General features: G+C 39.2%; 1 protein-coding gene across 17 annotated transcripts in view; it reads left to right on the plus strand.

The window, feature by feature from the left end:
• Positions 1-19619, plus strand: part of TPO (thyroid peroxidase) — a 141433-nt gene that overhangs the window by 23132 nt on the left and 98682 nt on the right. For all 17 annotated transcript variants that reach the window (XR_007519510.1, XR_007519509.1, XR_007519508.1 and 14 more), the window contains one exon: positions 17642-17771. Coding sequence is in view for 14 of the 17 variants with exons in the window: in XM_049902590.1 (XP_049758547.1) it covers positions 17642-17771 (130 nt within the window). In the remaining 3 variants the exon portion in view is untranslated. The remainder of the gene's footprint in view (positions 1-17641; positions 17772-19619) is intronic.

The following is a 19619-nucleotide window of genomic DNA, read 5'->3' on the forward strand; positions in this document are numbered from 1 at the left end:
TAATGTGGATACATAATGTTTTTTCCCCCTTCTTTTTCTTTCTCAGCAATAAGCTATTTATCCCTTTACTACTGACTTGGTAACAAGAATAGTGTTAGATTTCTGAAAAATCTCAGTGTTGGCTATGATAACACCCATAAGACAAATATAATTTAAAATTTAACCTACAAAATTCTAAATTTCTAATAGTGGATTTTTAAAACTTATTCATATTTTCTAGCTTTGTTGAATTTATGTGTACACTACGCATGTATGATGTGGCTCCCAAGGTTTGTTTTCCCTTTATTGAGATTTTCCTAATTGCCCAGGCTGTACCACATAAACTTATTTAATAGTGGAAAAGACAAAAAAAAAAAATTAAATCACATTTAGGCTTCTTATTTGTATGATATAATCAGTGTTACAAGTTACAATGCTGTCTTAGTTATCTAGTACTGTTATAACAGAAATACCCCAAATGGATGGCTTTAATAAATAGAAACGTATTCTCTCACAGTCTAGGGGCTGAAAGTCTGAATTCAGTGTGCCAACTCCAGGGGAAGGCTTTCTATTTCTGTTGGCTCTGGGGGAAGGTCCTTGTCCTCAATTTTCCCTTGGATCTAGGAATTTCTCAGCATAAGCGCCCTGGGTCCGAATAATTCACTCTGCTCCTGGCTCTTCTTTCTTGGTGATATGAATCCCCTCTTCTCTCTGCTTGTTTCTTTCTTTTATATCTCAAAAAAAAAAAAAAATTGACTCAAGATACAAACTAATCTTATAGATTGTAGCCTGCCTCATTAATATAACTGCCTCTAATTCTGCCTCATTAACATCATAGAGGTAGGATTTATAACACACAGGAAAATTACCTCAGATCACAACATGGTGGACAACCACACGCTACAGGAAATCATAGCTTAGCCAGTTGAAACACATTTTGAGGGGACACAACTCAATCCACAACAAATGCTATGTGTGAAAGTGAATATAGTGTCCTAGTTTAAAATGTTGACGCCCTGTGGTTCTTTTAATTTTGTCCTAAGGCTGGTTCTCAGGTTCATGCATAAACCTGTAGTTTCTATGTGTGTGTATGTGTGCATGCATGCAGAATTTGCTTTTAAAAGAATATTTGGGTCTCTAAAAAAAAAAAAAAAATTTTTTTTTAATCATAAAGTTTCCAAGGAGCGCCTATAAAGTTTAAGATATTAAAAATACTATTTATAAATGTACCTTTAAGGGAGAAGATATTTTAGTAGCACCATTTGAAGTAATTTTCCAACTTTTTTCTTTCCCAGTAACCAATATGTGAAAAACCCTCTTCAGGCACCCTCGGCTTAAAGCACAGTTTTCAACGCTTCTGAGCTCCCACAGTTACAGCTATTCATTTATTATTGTGTATTTTGATGTGTTTTTTTTTTTTTTTTTATTTTGATGAGACACTTGGATTGGAGACTGGAATTGGGGAGGGAGGGAGGGTAATAGAAAATGTTTCTTGTAGGTTCTACTTGCTAGAAGCAATAAGAGTCAGCTGAGAATGAAATTCCCATGACCTAAGAGTGTTGTCATTTGGTGACGTCGAGTCACTTCCGACTCATAGTGACCCGATGTACAACAGAATGAAACACTGCCTGGTCCTTTGCCATCCTCACAATCATTGTTATGCTTGAGCTCATTGTTGCAGCCACTGTGTCAATCCATCTCTCAGAGGGTCTTCCTCTTTTTTGCTGACCCTCTATTTTACCAAGTACGATGTCCTTCTCCAGAGACGGACCCCTCCTGATAACTTGTCCAAAGTACGTGAGAGGAAGTCTCCCTATCCTCACTTCTAAGGAGCATCCTGGTTGCACTCCATCCAAGGCGTATTTGTTCATTCTTCTGGCAGTGCATTGTATATTCAATATTCTTTGCCAACACCATGATTCAAAGGCATCAGTTCTTCTTCAGTCTTCCTTATTCATTGTCCAGATTTTCATGCATATGAGGCTATTAAAAATACCATGGCTTGGGTCAGGCACACTGACATGTTGCTATGATGCTGTAAGCTATGTCAGGCCCTGTGGAATTTCAAATACCAGCAGCATCAGCCATGGTGGCAGGTTTCAGCAGAGCTTCCAGACTAAGACAAACTAGGAGAAGGACTTGGCAATCTACTCTCCAAAAAAAAAATTTAGTCAGTGAAAACCTTATGGATAGCAGTGGAACATTGTCTGATAATTTACATATAATTACATATTTATGCATATAAAACATGAATGACTATATTTGTTCTTGAGAAAGTCCTCTACATTTCTGAACTGTAGAAAACATGCTGGGTACACAGTGCCTGTGTACAAGTGCCAGACAGGGATGGATGCCCAATAAATATCTGCAGATTGAATGAATGTAGACGATGGATGAGGATTAAAAAAAGGGTGCGTCCCTTCAAGATAAATATTCACGTGACCCAGTTTCATAGAATACGAATGGGGTAGACTGGGAGAGGCTTTGAATCAGCTTGTAAGTCAGGCGATGAATTACATCTCTGTCTAAACCTATTAAGAAAAAGAGCAGGGGTCTATAAAGATCAGAGCATTTTTTTCTTAAGGGTAAGGTCATATTGGCTCTTGGATTCGAGGACTGCTGCTCCTTTTCCACAAGCCTGGACCTGGGCCCCATGCAAGGGGAAAATTGAATGTTGGCAAAGCTGACAAATTGAATGCTGGCAAAGCTGACAGTGACCCCAGTGTTCATGGGGCTCAAGATGCACCCCACACACCACAGTGAGCGCTGGAGTACTCACTGTACTCTGGAGTACTCTGCTGTCCAGCAGAGAAAAGTGGTAATGGGCATATCAGGCCTTGCATCTCAGTACAGATGAGTCATGTTTCCCGTGGGGAGGAGCCACTGGGCTGGAGAGATGGAGGTCGCTTCTTGTACAGTAGTTTCTTAAAAGGTGGACGGCCAGAGACAGGGGAAAGTAAAGCTCCCCGTAATAACTATTGTAGGGATCCTGGTGACCAAGTGGCTAAAGCCCCTGGCTTCTAACCAAAAGATGAGTGGTTCGAACCCACCAGCCACTCCGCAGGAAGAAGATGTGGCGGTCTGCTTCTGTAAAGATTTACAGCCTTGGAAACTCTATGGGGCAGTTCCTGCTCTGTCCTTAACATGGTCTCTATGAGTCAGAAGTGATTCTATGGCAATGGATTTGGTTTGGAATCACTGTTGTAGGAACCCTGGTGGTGCAGTAGTTAAGCACTCAGCTGCTGACCGAAAGGTTGGAGCCCACCACCCACTCCAAGGGAAGAAAGATATGGCAGCTTGCTTCTGTAAAAGATTAAGCCAAGCCGGTTGCTGTCAAATCCATCCCAAATCATAGTGACTCTATAGAACAGAGTAGAATTGCTTGCAAATCCTATAAGGCAGTTCTATTCTGTCCTATAGGGTCGCTGTGAGTCAATCTAGTAACAATGGGCTCAATCACGGCTGTGCCTTAATCTGGCATTTCACTCATTTTAGTTGTTGTCCTTATTACACATTAAATGTTAGTAAGCTCTTCTCTAGCCCATGTGTAGAAAACATGAACATCATTAGTGCATCTGTGCCCTTCTGCACTCAGCTCCCTTTGGCTGGAACCACTTTTGTTTGCTTGACCTTAGACTTTTCTTTCCTTCTACCTGAACCTTTCACAGATTCTCTCCCAACCTGAGGGCGCTACTGATCTTTCCCCACTGCCGGAATGTAATTCCGTTATTGCTCATTTAACAACAGTGTTTTGCATTGTAGACATCTTCTGAATGTCTCTCTTTTTGTACCATAGACTCTTCAAGGGTGGGGACACGTCCTAAGTTTCTCTGAACACTCATTCCTAAAATACTGCTAACCGTGTAACAGGCATGTGAAAATATGTGCTGAAGTGAGTTAAATTGGGGAAAAAAGCTCACCCTGAATTCAGAGTTTAAAAAAAGTTATATCCCTAGATATTAAGACCAGTGCCTAGATGCTATGTGGCTCCCCAATGTCATTCAACAACATCAACTATCAGCGGATTTTGGTGAAGCAGAATCCAAATTAATATAGATTTCCTAAATGCAGAAACTGTGCCCAAATGCTAAATGACTTACTTTAACTATCATCAGCTCAAAAATGCTCAACTATATAATCTGACGTTTGCACGTCAGGTTTCCTATTTCCTAGTTCTGTATAATTTTCCACTTTCAAAATTGGCTTTTTCTTCCCTCTTGTCAAAGTTTTATTTATTGTACCCTTCCATTTTGAAGGACTTATTAACAAATGCCTGCCACTTTACTGATGAAGCCATTAGGGACATTATGACGGTGATTAACTTAGACCTTTCGTAATTCCTAAACTTATGTGGGATTCCTACCCCTGCTCCCCCCTCCACACACACACACCACACAAACGTGCACACACATCACACACTGGGGAATACTGAAGTTGCTTTAAATTTTTTTTTTTCTTGGACAGTATCTAGAAAAAAAATAAAGACTAAAATTTTAGGCAAAGAAAAGCCTTTTGATGCACTTCAATGAGTGAAGGCATCGTACAATGTGCAGAGAACTAAGAATTCTACAGCTCACATACAGAACACCACCATGAGACACTGTGTAGTGATTTTTTTAAACAGACAAAAATATTATGCATTACAGCACTTTGTATATGCTAAGTTCTATATTAAACACTGAAATACAATGATGATTCAAATCTCTGATTCCTCAAGGACTTAAAAGCATAATACCCACCCAGTGCATTCGAGTCAATTCCGACTCATAGCGACCCTATAGGACAGAGTAGAACTGTTCCATAGAGTTTCCAAGGAGCGCCTGGCGGATTAAAAGCATAATAAGAAAGATAAAAACAATAATTACCATACCCTGTAATCGACACCATAACAAATATGTCCTTAACAGAGCACAAAGAAGAAAAGAGCTTCACAGAACTCTTGATCTGAAATAGGTTCTGAAGGAATTTCCAATCAGAGGAGGAAAAGAAGGATTTTCAGAGTAAATAGACCAAGCGAAGGCACAGATGCTTCAACTAGAAACATGTTTGTGAAACTGTAAATATAATTGTTGTTGTTAGGTGCTGTCGAGTCAATTTTTGACTCATACAGACCCCATGTGACAGAGCAGAACTGCCCACTAGGGTTTTCTGGGCTCTAATCTTTTATGGGAGCCGATTACCAGGTCTTTCTCCCATAGAGTCACTAGGTGGATTTGTACTGTCAGCTTCTCCGTTGTCAGCAAGCCGTTGATCCAGGGCTTCTGCAAATATGATGGGAACACAGAATATAACAGGTTCTGGTGGCGCAGCCGTTGAGCGTTCAGCTTCTTTCCGAAAGGCTGGCAGTCTGAGTCCACCCAGCAGCTCCGTGGAGAAAGACCTAGGGATCTGCGTCCATAAAGATTACACCCTAGAAAACCCTTTGGGGCAGTTCTACGCTGTCACATGTGATATCTACGAGTTGGAAACGACAGCACACAACAACAACAACCACGGAGAGTAGAGGGCCACAGGTGGAGAAGAGGCTGGAGATGAAAAGGTGGAGAAGAGGCTGGAGATGAAAAGATGAGGACATTTTGAATATCTAGCTAAGAGCTTGGACTTGAAATACCACAGTTACAAGCAAAACGTTTTAAAACCACTCCAGGGTGACGTACACTGAAAAGAGTCACCATCAATAGTCCCAAGAATGCAGTTATTTTAATTGGGAAATCATGTTAAAGATTGTATGTGGAAGGTCTTCAGGTACTTTGCCTTTTGTTTGTTTGACTTTGACAGGAGGTGAGGTATTAATAATAAATTCCTTAAAACCTTTCAGATATTGGAGATTTTTTTTTTTTTCTTAAACCACCAGAGTAGCATTTCCAAAAGACCTTATGCTTAATCTCTTCTACAAGCTGCCCTCCATGCAGGAGAATATCCACTGAACACTCTGCCTCTCCAAGGAAAATGTGTTTCTAGTGTGGAATCTCAAATTGCTGCCATGCTCAGGTAGCTACTGTTACATGTGTGCCCTTTGTGAAGAATTGGCTACCTATGTTTCTTTCACATGGTAAGGGTGAGGTTCTCTTCATCATAGGTGAGCCTTTTTTTTTTTTTTTGGTCTCCATTCATCTCAAGGGCTTACATATTCCCCTTTTCACCTTTCTTTCTTTTTTTTTTATTTTCATTTTGTCATTGTTGTTGAACAACTGCAGAACATACTCCAATTCAACAATTTCTTCATGTATGATTCTGTGACATTGACTATATCCTTCTAATTGTGCAACCCTATCACTCTCCATTTCCTAATTGTTCCTCCCCTGTTAATATAAACTCACTGCCCTTTAAGTTTCCTATCTAACCTTTCGAGTTGCTGTTGTCAGCTTGGTCTCATGTAAATCGTTCTTAAAAGAGAACATGGCTTAAGGCTTTGGTTTCTTACTTTCCCCTCGTCCACACCTGCTGAAGATATAAAACTTGCATAGTCATTATTTAAATAAGATTTTCACTTTACAAACCTTTATTTTAAATATTAAAAAAACAAGGAATTTGGGCATTTTAATTTTTTTTCTTAATCCTGGAAACAAGAAACACTGTGGGAAGGTGCCTTGCTAAAGAACTTGTGTCCCATGGAGCTCTTCCCCACCAAAGCCCAGCTCCTTGCCCATGCCTAGCACTGCACGATGGCTGCATAAGCAAAGGCACTTGGAGGAGAACCTTGCAGGCTTGATATTAATCTCTGCCTGGAGGCTAGCCAGTCTTCTATCCTTACGTGGGACAAAGCTCTGTGGGCTGTGCAGGGCTGTATAATGGGCCCCTCTTGGAATGCAAAGACCACTGGTGGGTAAGAAGAGCTAGGTTTAGCCACAGGGTAGGCATCTTTGGTGGAGATGGGGGCTTCTGATAGCACAGCACAGAGTCACCAGACAAATCATGGTGCTAGTCTATGTCCTCTCAGAACTGCGTGGGCTGCTGAGAGAAGATGCAAGAGGACCGAGGCTTAACCACCTGGTTCTGCCCTCCCCAAGTGAAAGCCAGTTCCCAAGACTGGAAGGGAGCCAGAGAGCCAAGGGTTCAAAGCCTGGTTTGGCAACACACCAGCCTAGTGACATCAGACAAGTTACATCTTCTCCCCGCGTCCCCAGCTCTTAGTCGTAAAGTAGAAATAATATTACCTACCTCCCAGGGTGACTGTGAAGATAAAACAAGGTAAGGTGAAAGAGGTACAGCCCATAATAAGTGCCCCTCCCTTTACCTTTCCTTTCTCTTTTTGAATTAAACAGCGTTTACTCGTGGCTGCTTCATGGAGGACACAAGATTGAGCTTCACACAGCCTCTGCCTTCTAGAGCTATCAGTTTAACAGGGATGGCATGAGGCATTTTGCAAGTTACAAATTGCAAGGCAGTGTACAACAAATACAATCAGAAAGAGAAAATATACTAACGGTTCTTCTCTTTCCCTGAGTGTGGGGAAAATTATGGATCCCAATAAAATTGGTGGAATCCTTGAAAAGGAAAATAATACAGATGATGAGCTTAATTTCTGGCTATGCCCTCACTAGGAATGTGACTGAGGGTGGGTTACCTAACATTCTGAGGCGCAATTTTCTCTTCTGTAAAACTGAGGTATTGATAACCACTACATTGTCGACTGTGTGAGGATTATCTGAGATGATGCTTAACAGGACTTCGGCGTGGTGGTAGTGTGCAGCTTAGCAGAAGTTGTTTTCAGCAGTAGAAATAGAAGTGGGGTAGCTGGTGGTGCTGTAGTAGTAGTAGTCTCAGAACCTATAAATGGAACCAACCCTACCCCCCACTCAGGAAAGTGACTAAAAACCAACTCATAGCGACCCTAGAGGATAGAGTAGAACTGCCTATAGGGTTTCCAAGGAGCAGCTGGTGGATTCCAATTACCAATCTTTTGGTTAGCAGCCAAGCTCTTAACCACTGCACCAGCAGAGGAAATATCTTAACTCCTGCCCTAGATATTACCCAGAGGGTTGTTATTGTTGGGTGCCACTGAGACAATTCCGACTCATAGCGACCCCATGTGCCAAAGTAGAACTGTTCTATAGGGTTTTCCAGGCTGTAGTCTTTACAGGAGCAAATTGCCAGGTCTTTCTACTGTGGAGCTACACGTTGGGTTCAAACTGCCAACTCTTCGGTTATCAGCCAAGTGCTTAACCTATTCACTCCTAGGGCTCCTTTTCCCAGAGGCTCTCTGGAAAAGTGCACCCATTTTGTATGTTACTCCTTCCCTGCCAATTGCATGCGTAGGTGATAGAAGACCAATGTCGTGAGTATGAGAGCGCGGTGATGAGAGTGTGTGTTTTGAACTCAAACGAACTTAGCATCAAATTATGGCTGCCGGATGTAACAGCCGAATGACCTTGACTAGTTCACTCAACCACTCTAAGCTTCTTTTCCACATGCATGGAATGGGAATTATATTTACCTTGCGGAGTTGCTGTTGTTTTTGAGAGATAAAGCCTGTAAAGCTCCTTGCACAGAATCTACAACCAAAATATATCAAGTGTTAAAATGATTATCATCATAAAACGACTGTGCAATATCTAGTCCTCTTGGTTGTTGGCGTGAGGTTTTAGCCATAGAGTATCGTAAAGATAATTCAATGTGCTTTTCCCATGAAAGCAGTCACTGAGGGTGCATGAAATTAAATAGCTGTGTCTTGATTGATTTTTGGATATGACTGCATCTCAAAATGATGGCCAAAGTTTTCATGGAGCAGGCAAAATATAAAGTTAATGGTAAGTTGTAATGAACCTGGTCACTTACTGTTTCCTTACGATCTTGTTTGATGGATGAAGATTACAAATGAAATTTTTATCCAGACAGTAATGCAGACTCAGCCCATTACTGGATTCATCTGTCTACCACCCAGGCTTACCAAGTATGTATCTCACATGGCCACATGGACAGACAGGGAAAATTGATACAGCCTTGCAGGTACTGGGACACCATCCTACCAAGGAGCCAAAACGCCAATTTCCTTTTCAGTGATAATTCTGCACTGAACCTCTTTCTTGGCAACAATTTCCATGTCCATTATGATTTCAAGACCCATAAATTCATTGAGGAAATGACAACCTCTGAAAGTAAGTTACTGTATGTATTTAAATTGTAACCAGGCCTCCCAAAACTACCTGGGCTTAATATGTAATTCAACATATAATTCCCTATGTTCATAAAATAGCCAAAAATCCAAATTAAATGTTGCACCTGACATCTAAGTATGTTGCGTTAAGTCCACCTAACATCTGAGCGCTGACTATCCTGTCTCCTTTTTTTTTCTAGATGTTTGCCTTGTACTCACGTTCATAGTCACCTCTGTTTTGTCATTTGTGTTTTGACCTAATTCATGAAATCATTCAGCATAGGGGATATCTTGTGAAGCTTTACTGGAATGAAACTTTTTAACAAAGCCACTCCTTTTTTTGGAAATATTTATCTATTGAAAGTTGAAACACTTGGAAGAATAATTATTAAGTAATAAATATGTGAGCAGTTAAGAGCTTAAGTTGTACTTTAAATTTTAAAGAAAACATTAAGATATTCTCTAGTAATATTAACACCTGAAATTAAAAAAAAAAAAAAAAAAAAACCCAACTGGACTAGAGTTTGCAATTGCCAAAACCCCCAGTTAAGCTTATTAGAATCTTCAAGGAAAAACACTGTTGGCGGTGGCTTCAACTTTTCATACGAAATGTTAGGGATCATAACATTGCTACAAACGACATGAGAATAAGTAAGATTTTCAAAGTTTGTGGAAAATTCCAAGTGTGTAACAATGATAGAAAAATACTCTTCATCTTCTGAGAGGTTTTAAAATCTTCACCCTGTCTGATCATGGCTGATAACAAATTGACTGGTGTTAATTGCCTCCTATCAAATAGCTCTAACAAGAGACTCAATATATAAGTTCAGCGTTTTTACACTTCAGAGCAATCTGACAGGACATTAGGCATCTTTTGGAAACCAAATTAATTCCTCCAGGCCACTGGGGTAAAAAAAAACTATTTAGTAAATTGTTGCTGCGGTGAATTAAACACCACTCTTGGGACGGAGGTGTCCTGTGTCTAAGCAGCACCTGCCCTAAGTATGTTTTCTTCCCTCACTGCCCAAAATGTTTGGGAAATGATGCAGTTATATTAGAAGTCGAAAGCTCACTTTAAAGCTTTTCTCCTACTACTTAATTAGCTTTAATTTTTTCCCCTAGCTTATAATGCCAGGTGATATTCTTTCAAGGGAGGACACCAACTTTGCATCTAAGTGCATCCCACGTGTCAGTAACTGGGAAGACACACCTGGCAAACTCAAACTGAATTGTCTCTGAGCATCAACCTTGCACTTTGCATTCAAGCTCTCTTCAAGCTGGAGATTTAGAGTTTCCCCTTTCTCTTTTTAGAATTCGGAATATCACAAAATCTATAGTGACTGCTCCCTGGGAGAGAGAGGTGAGCTAGCATTCCTAAATAAATCACAGTAAGTTGGATCAACTGTGGCAGCATAGACATCTGTCTCCCTTATAAAACTGTCCTCCAGAAACGTTTCTATTCGTTTATTTTTGTCAGCTTTATGACCATCTTTCCAATGCTGCCATTAATCCAAATCTAATAACAAAAGAATGATGTGGTAGTGTAAGTCGATCCCACTGGGGGCAGAGATAATTCCAACACAAGATGAGCAAAGTCTAAGAGCAGTCCTTCAAAGCCTTGAGAGATGTGAATGATGGCCAGAAGTTCCCAGGATGGTCCCAGAGACACTTACTATACACCTCTTCTGTGGTCCTGCCGAGTAGGCTAACACACTGATTATGAAGGCTAAGTGCACCCATTCGCTCAGTGGTCACAAAAAGCATCCGTGAGTGCTCTTGGGGTATTACAACGTCCTAGTGAACTGCTGAAATAGAAAAGTCAGTCAGGAAAAAAAAAAAAAAAATCATTGCTTAAACTCTTAAATTAACATTTCCTTATTTTAATTGAGTGAAATAGCACCTCCCTACAAGCAGCACTTTATGGCATTTCAATAAAGACAAACCAACTGTAACGCATCTGAACTCTTTATTAAAGCAATGCTCCGATCTTCAAAGGCTGACTTATTGTAGCTAATTAAATGCATTACCGTCCCATACAGTTTTGCAAATTGAGCCACTTTGGTGTACTGGAGATCAATGAAGTATTAATAATAGAATAATTCTCTACTTACTGTCCCTAAAAAAAATACAAATGTAACCATGTCTCCCTCGAGGATCCCTTCCTATTGCTAACTAGTCATTCGTGAATGGTTCCTAGATAAAGTAGCAGTGATGTGAATGATAGGAGCAATAAAGTTCCTTTTCTCTAGTATCTGGAGCCATGTAGTGTCATGAAGAGACTTTCAAATGGAGAGAAGCTCAACTAGTTCAGCCTATTGCCAAGTCTAAAACTGAATCTTGCCTTTAAATGTGTTGACTTATTGTTGCCCAGATTTCAAATTGTTTTCAGTAGCACTTTGGGCCTTTCATTCAAATGCAGAACATCTAACTGGGTCATATATATATGTATGTATATATACATATTCATATACAGATTCATATACAGACACATATATACAGATTCATATAGAGATACAGATACATATACAGATTCAGATACATATACATATATATATATATATGGTTAAAATATACTATATCCATAATGGAGATGATAATTTAGTCTCACAATAATTCAACTAGTTTTTAAATACACATATTTCCAAAACTCCAAAAAGTGTTTTAAAATCATTTAGTCTGTCATGATCCTTAAAGACCTCAATCCTTATTTGTTTATTCTTAACAAGTGCCTACACGTTAAATGGAACCTTTGGTGGCGCAGTGCTTAAGACCTCGGCTGTTAACCAAATGGTGGGCAGTTGGGCTCCACCAGCCCCTCCTTGGAAACTGTATGGGGCAGCTCTACTTTGTCCTATAGGGTTTCTTGAGTTGTAATCGTCTCGACGGCAATGAGTTTGGGTTTTTTTTGTTTGTTTGTTTTGGTGCACATCAAATACGTGAGAGAATTTTAAAAAGTCTAGATCCCAATATTTTCTAATTCAAATTCTTTTGCCGTGTGCTCTCCAAAACCCTCCAACACAAGTTGTCCATTACCGCACCTTCAAACTCAGCAGCCTCCTTCATTTTTTCACAATTCCCACACAGGTTTGTGGTACAGCATTCATCTTATTTAAAAAAACAAAACATTGCCATCGAATAGATTCCAACTCACAGGATACCTTATAGGACAGGATGGAACTGCCACATAGGGTTTCCAAGGAGCAGCTGGTGGATTTTAACTGCCAACCTTTTGGTTAGCAGCCTAGTTCTTAGCCACTGTGCCACCGGGGGGGCCCCATTCATCTTACAGTGGGTGTGAATAGTGCTCACTAGAGCAAAGCCTGTACAAATACATGTGATGGCCCTCCGCTGAGATGTCTTTGCACATTGCACTACTCCAGCGTGGAACTTAACCCTCTGATCATCGAGTATGAAGCACCAATATATGTCAGGCATTTGCAGGTCAAATTTATTGCTCAAACAAAATGAAAATTATTATCCCCCCTTGCATGAGACAGGACATAGGAGAAACACTAAATGATTCCAATATCAGGGTAGGCCAAAAGGTAGAGATTCAAGATGTGCACCATACCTGTACCCATTGCTGTCAAGTCAATTCCAACTCATAGTGACCCTATAGGACAGAATAGAGCTGCCACATGGGGTTTCCAAGGAGTGGCTGGTGGATCTGAACTGCTGATTTTTTTTTTTTTTTTTTGGTTAGCAGCTGAGCTCCTAACCACTGCACCACCGGGGCTTCTTGAAGATGTGAGGCAGGTGTGATTAGCATGACCATCCAGCCACCTCTGCAGGGAGATGGGAGGGTGAGGATATGAACTCTTAAACTTCGTTGTGGAAACCCTGTATTCCATCTAGGCAGCTCCTGGACCCTTACAATGATGAGAAACTGTGGTATTAATCTCTCTCTGTCTCTTCTTACAACCTTCCCATATTCCATTAAACTTGGCCCAATTCACTTCCCTTTCAAAGCTTGTGTGGACAGTCTTTCAATGCCTGAGTACAGCTGGCACAGGTAGTGTGCTGACGTACTCACTGGTCTTGAGACTCTCTCCTGGCTCTGTATTCTATATGAAGAGATTTTTATAGGCAAGGGGAATAACTTCAGGTTTTTATTTCATTGTGCTCTACCCCAGTGTCTAGGACTCTTTACTCTTGAGGTATTTAATAGCCCTGGGCTATTGACACAAGAGCCAATAATTTTCCTGTACTTTTCTTATTAATTAATAATTAATTAATTAATTATGTATATAAAGTCTAAAGGAGACAGAGTAGCCTCATGTCATGAATCAGCAATGGAATTCTGACTTTGTAGATACAGTGTCTAAAGTCACAGCCCCAACCCCACTGTTGCCTGTTGTTGTGACTGGGACACCCTGAAGAAGCCTCTGAAAGCCTCGAGATCTTCATTAAAGGCTGAGATGATGATCATGCTGACCTCATGGGGCTGTCCATTTGTGGTTAAAGAACCGGCAGGAAAGTAATCTGTAAACTGTACAAATGGAAGAAACTGTTATTATATTTTAAATACTTACCCTCAGTATTCTCTGTCCTCTCTTTTGAAGTGGTTTATAGCCAAGATTTGATGCACATTTTGCTTTAACCAGCATCTCCTTACAGTTCCCACTGAAGTCCTCTGTCATTTTCTAAATTGTGTGTACTCTTTATTATTGAATATTTGTGTCTTTTTAAAAACGTAACCTTTAGCTAAAGTAATAAATGTATCTGATGATGTCATATCCTAACCCCAGTAACATTGTAATTTGCTTTTTATTGGCCTTGTCTATGGGTCCAGAGACCTCCCAATTTTAACCCTATCATGCTCTATTTGGCCTTAAACTCAAAGAACCATTCAAAGCATCTACTCTAAGAAACACTTTCATAAATATTATCTTAATCATCACCAAAAAACAGATTGGCATACTCAACCTAAGAAAGATTAATTTCTCAAGAAAACACAGTAGTAAGCAGTCAAGACTAACATATTTGCAGGGTAAATTCTCAGAACACATGGTTATTGCTTTATGCCTCTATGACTTCACGTTATCTTTCTTCAGGCAACTCTCTTCTCTCTTTCTCTCCCCTGTCTTGTGTTTATGATTCAGTTCAAGGTAATACATGGTTTCTGTGAATACTTTAGTGTTCAATTAAAAAAAAATGCAAGGTGTTTGTGCCTATGTTTTGGTTCTGCATTTATGAGGTAGCTCAAATTACAGTAGAGCTAACCTCCTCTAAGTAAAGAGCAATGTAAGAAAAAATGAGTATCTGCCCAAATGATGATGATTTAGCTGAGGGTCATGTCCTCTGGGCAGCTTTCTGGTGTGCTCAGGGTGCCCTGGATACCTTGTTCCCACACTCCCTTGATGTGTTTACTGGGAAGCACTTTTCACAGGACTCTAAGGAGCCTTGGGGCGTAATGGTTAAGCATTCAGCAGTTGGAATCCACCAGCTGCTTCTTGGAAACCTTAAGGAGCAGTTCTACTCTGTCCTACAGGGTCACTATGAATCAGAATAAACTTGACAGCAACGGGGCTGATTAATAGTTTAAGTTGCCTGTCTTTCTCACTAGACTGTAAGCTCTTAGAAGGCATGGCCATGTTTAATTCTATATTTTATTCAAACACTTGTCAAATGTGTGTTGAGTAGATGGATGGGATTTTATACAAATTTGAAAATAACTATAGCTGGAACAATCTCCAGAGAAATGCTAAGCCCAGGCTGATCTCCCCTTTGGGGCCTTTTCTCCTTCCCACAGCTAGCATTTTTGGACAGGAGACACTGTCCATAACAAGTAGCCTAGATATCAAGTTATCCCAGTGGATAAATATCTGGAATAGTAGCCACTTACATGAAAAGGCCCTGGCTGACCCTTGAACAAGCTTCTCTCACAGTTCCTGGACACTTGCTGCTCCCTCTATCCACGGGGGTTGTCCTCCTCCCAGATAGTCACATGGTTGACATCAGATTTTATGCAGACCTCTAAGACCACCTGCTTAGGAAGTCCTTCTCTGACCCTTCTATATTAGATAGTAATTCACATTATTCTTTATTGGTTTGGTTTTCTTCAGGATACTTACTTACCTGACAGTACATCACATGTCTATATAATTATCTGATTAGTTTTCGTATTAGCTATGAGGACAAGGATTTTATCTTATTCATTCTTGTATTTCCAGTAACTAGCACAGTGCCTATTAAGAACAATTATGTACAGAATGAATAGAATTGTTTCAGTGGCTTTACAGGGGAAGCTAATTGTATTTAGACTCAACTGTTGCATACCTCCTTGTTTCATCAACTATCTTGGGGTCTTTCAAACCTCTAGCATCCATGTCTGTCTGTCTATGTATCAATGTATCTATCTATCTATCATCTATCTATCTATCTACCTATCGTCTATCTATCATCTGTCTACCTATCTATCTTGCTAGAGTAATCCTTAAAACAGTGTTGGAAAAGAAGGAACCCCCACATAAAATTTTTAAAGTTGACCTCTAAAAATTTTATTATATATTTAAATTGTTACAAAGGATATACTTTCCAGAATATTTTAAATATTGACATATAAAATCAAACTGGTGAAATGATTTATAAATATCAATGGCACATGAATACTATAATAATTTTGTATCCATAACAATCCATTTAAAAAAAGGACAAGTTTTTTTCTAACAGAAAAGTCTCCATGTTTATTTTGTTCTTTGAACTGATATTTTCATCCTAATTTCCCTATTTTTTTCCAAATATGGTATATTTTAGGCTTGGAAATATTTTATTTTCTCCTTTTATGTATTTAGTTTTACTCTGCAGAAATTTTATATTTGTATTGTATAAGTTATATATACTTTACATAATTTTATTTAATATATTTATTTCTGTTTTATTTTATGTATATTCGGTTATATTTTCATTCTATGTATTTTACAAATTTATATTATAGAAATTAAATTTTATATTTAGAAAAGTGTTAACCTTTGTATTCAAGATTAAGTTATTATTATAAATGTTATTAGAACACAATTGATCAAGTGAGCATAAACATTAGAAAGGTTGATAACTAATTAGTAAAGATAGAAATAATTTTATTGGGAATTAATTTGTAAATGAAAAGAATGCGAGTATTTGCCTTAGTTCAGGTATGAATTGGCTAAGAAGGCACTATCCCAGATTGTCTGAGATGGACCCTATTTATGCCCGTTATCCCAACATAGTTATTAGTAGCACTCCCTTTTTTTCTCAAAAGTATTCCAGTTTGGATTATAAATTACATGGCTACCCTACTAGTTATAAAATGATACAACAATGTTTCCACACCTATTTTTTGACATTTATAGATGTATGTGCTTAAAAAGCTTTTTCACATAAATATGTAGCTGGGAAGGCAGAAGTTTTATTCTAATAGTGGAGCCCAGTTCTCAAAGTTTCTTCTGTGACATATAGGAAAATGATCATATTATAAGTCACCATTAAAATTACTTTTACGGACCTATCAGCAACCACTCAGTCAGGTTAACATTCAATTTTTTACAACTAATATTGAAAAGCACCTGATTTGCAAAAGGATTCACTACCAGTCATTAGTCTTTCATTTAGTCAATTTCTGGAAATAGTCCCCAAAAGCTCCGCCAACACATATCAAATGATTATCAATTATACCCACCTCTCTTTTACTTAGCAGCACTTTATTTAACACAATATAATCAGACAGAGTTGGTAAAATAAAAATATTATACACATCTTTGCCATACCATGTGCTTTAAATACTTATTTTTTGTCAAATATATGTTGACAAATAGAATGAAACTGAAAATTATGCGATGTATAGAAAACATTACCATTTAACCTAATTGGCAGTGTCCATCCTCACTGTCAAACCAATCAAGCAAATATGAATTTCTTTCTCTCAGAAAAAGTCTGCCTTCATTCTAAATCCAAATAAACATATTAATAAATGTTCCCTTGACAACCATCTCATGCCTGAATTTAGAATATTTCAGCAAGTTCCCAAGTACCCTGCTTCTAACAGACACTTCATCCTTAACATGAAGTACATGTGACAGGAAAAGACATAGAGCCTAAGGTGGGTTTATGGGGTCTTGATTAAAAGATGTTTAGCTGCAACAGTATTTCAAATAATCTCTTTGTTTGGAGCCCCAGAAATCTTTGTCCTCCAGGGCAATGTACCACTGTACATTCTGTAAGGGTGAGAGATATGCCTTTCCAAAACAAAAGGGTAAAGTAGGAGAAAGCCTACTGGAATGGGAAAGGGGTAAAGGAGAATTCAAGTTGCAGGACACCTCAAAAACAGGCGCATTGTCAACCTTAGAAAAGAGTGCATGTGGAATTGCAGGCTTTGGAAATTAATTCCCTGGCAGCTATCCAGGCCATATGCTCCTAAGAAAGTATGTCCCCCAGGTGAAAACTATTTCTTTAAAGCAAAGGCATCAGAGCCGGCATCTCCATTTATTTTCATTGAGAATGATGTGCAACCCGGTGTTAGATTTGGGACTCGCTGCTTCTTCCTTCCTCTTCCCCATCTTAAACTTTGCACACGTTTGTCTCCCGCAGAGACCATCCTAGATGGGGAGCCGCCAACACAGCCCTGGCAAGGTGGCTTCCTCCAGCCTATGAAGATGGAATCAGTCAGCCCAGAGGCTGGAGCCACGATTTCTTATACAACGGATTCCCACTACCCCCGGTTTGTACATCAGGATACTGCTTAAATTGGATTGAAATTACTTTTCCATGAGGCTCACAAAACCAAAAAAGCCAATCCATTGCCATCAAGTCAATTCCCACTCATATTGACCCTATAGGGCAAAGTAGAACTACCCCATAGGGTTTAAATGGTGGATTCAAACTGCCCACCTTTTGGTTAGCAGCCGAGCTCTTAACCACTGAGGATTCAGGGCTCCAATGCTAACAAACCTCCCATAACTTTTTAGAAAGCTGAACTTTTATGAGACCTTGCTCAATATGCCAGACACGGTGGCAGTTGCTTCATATAATTTCCTTTGATCCCCGCGACATTCCTTAGAGGTAGGTATCGTTCTAATTATAGCTTAGCAGCTGAGGCTCCTGAAGATCCAAGCCACTCAACTAGTGAAAGGAACACTGTAGATTTAAATCACGATTCATTTAACTCCAACGTTTCTGCTCTTTTCAATTGCTTCAGTGTTTACAAAAAATTCCTTTATTCATTAGGTGGAATACTAGGTGCATTCAAAGATATGTATCAATTAATTAACTCACTCATTTATGTACGGATGATCAGTGTGCTTTAAGTCCCAGAGAAGGATTTGTTTGCTAAACAGATTCATACCCAACCAGGTCAATTTGGCTAAACAATGGATCATTTTGCCCCAAATGGACTACGTATTTCAACGAATAAACTAGTTATATGCTTGTGATGCAGACCCATGTTTCTTATATTATTTTCAATAATGGATTTTTTTTAGAAATATGACAATTGATGCTCTGTTCAGCCCAAAGAATGTCAATGTTAGGAGTCAGGATCCGATTCACCGATCAGCTGCAAATTGATACATGATCACAAAGTTCTTCTGGGGAAATGAACAACTTTACTTAAGTATTTTTTTCCAGATGGCTATTTAGTAAATCATGAAGATGGCACAGGACCGAGCAACGATTTGTTCTGTTAGTAACTGTTGTCTTAATAAATGTTGTTGTTGTTAGGCTCAACGGCAACTAATAACATTTAGTGGGAGGATAGTGTGTTCACAGAGGCTGGAAAGCACTAGTAAGGAGAGTTGAATTCTGTGAGACATGGAAGAAGCAATGGACCAAGTATATTTTCAGCTTTCTGCACATCACTTGACCTCTCTTAGCTTCACTTGGATTATCTGTAAAATGGGGAAATAATATCTTACCTATCTTGTGCTGTATACTGGACCAGTTGAACTCCTGAGGTGTTTTTACTTTACGTATTATGAGACTATGATTCTATGAATGTATACTCATTGAGAATTATGTAATTATTTAGAAAAATCAGAATTTAAGAATCTTTAAATGTGGAATGCATTAGTTTCCCATTGCTGCCGTAACAAATTAACACAATTTTAGTGGCTTGAAACAACACAAATATATTTTCCAGTTCAGTAGGTCAGAAGCCTGGCATGGAACTCACGAGGCTAAGATTAAGGAGTCAGCAAATCTGTACTCCCTTCTGCAAGCCTTAGGGGAGAATCTGTTTCCTCACCTTTTCCACTTTCCATGTTCCTTGGCTCCTGGCCTTTTCCATCCTCAAAGTCCTCAATGTCGCATATCTCTGTGGCTTTCTTTCATCATCACATCTCACTCTGACCACAGCCAAGAAAGGTTTTCAGACATTAAGGACCCATGTGGCTAGGTTGGACCCACTTGGATGGTCCAGGTTAATTTCCCTATCTCATGGTCTGTAACTTAATCGCATATGTAAAGTCCTTTTTGCCATGTGGAGAAATACATTCACAGATTCCAAGGACATATTTGGGAGGGCATTATTCTGTTTAACACAGTCCGCCTCTGGTTCCCTAAAATTCACCTC

The sequence above is a fragment of the Elephas maximus genome, chromosome 12 (genome assembly GCF_024166365.1).
Source record: "Elephas maximus indicus isolate mEleMax1 chromosome 12, mEleMax1 primary haplotype, whole genome shotgun sequence".
In the NCBI taxonomy this organism is placed as follows: Eukaryota; Metazoa; Chordata; class Mammalia; order Proboscidea; family Elephantidae; genus Elephas; species Elephas maximus.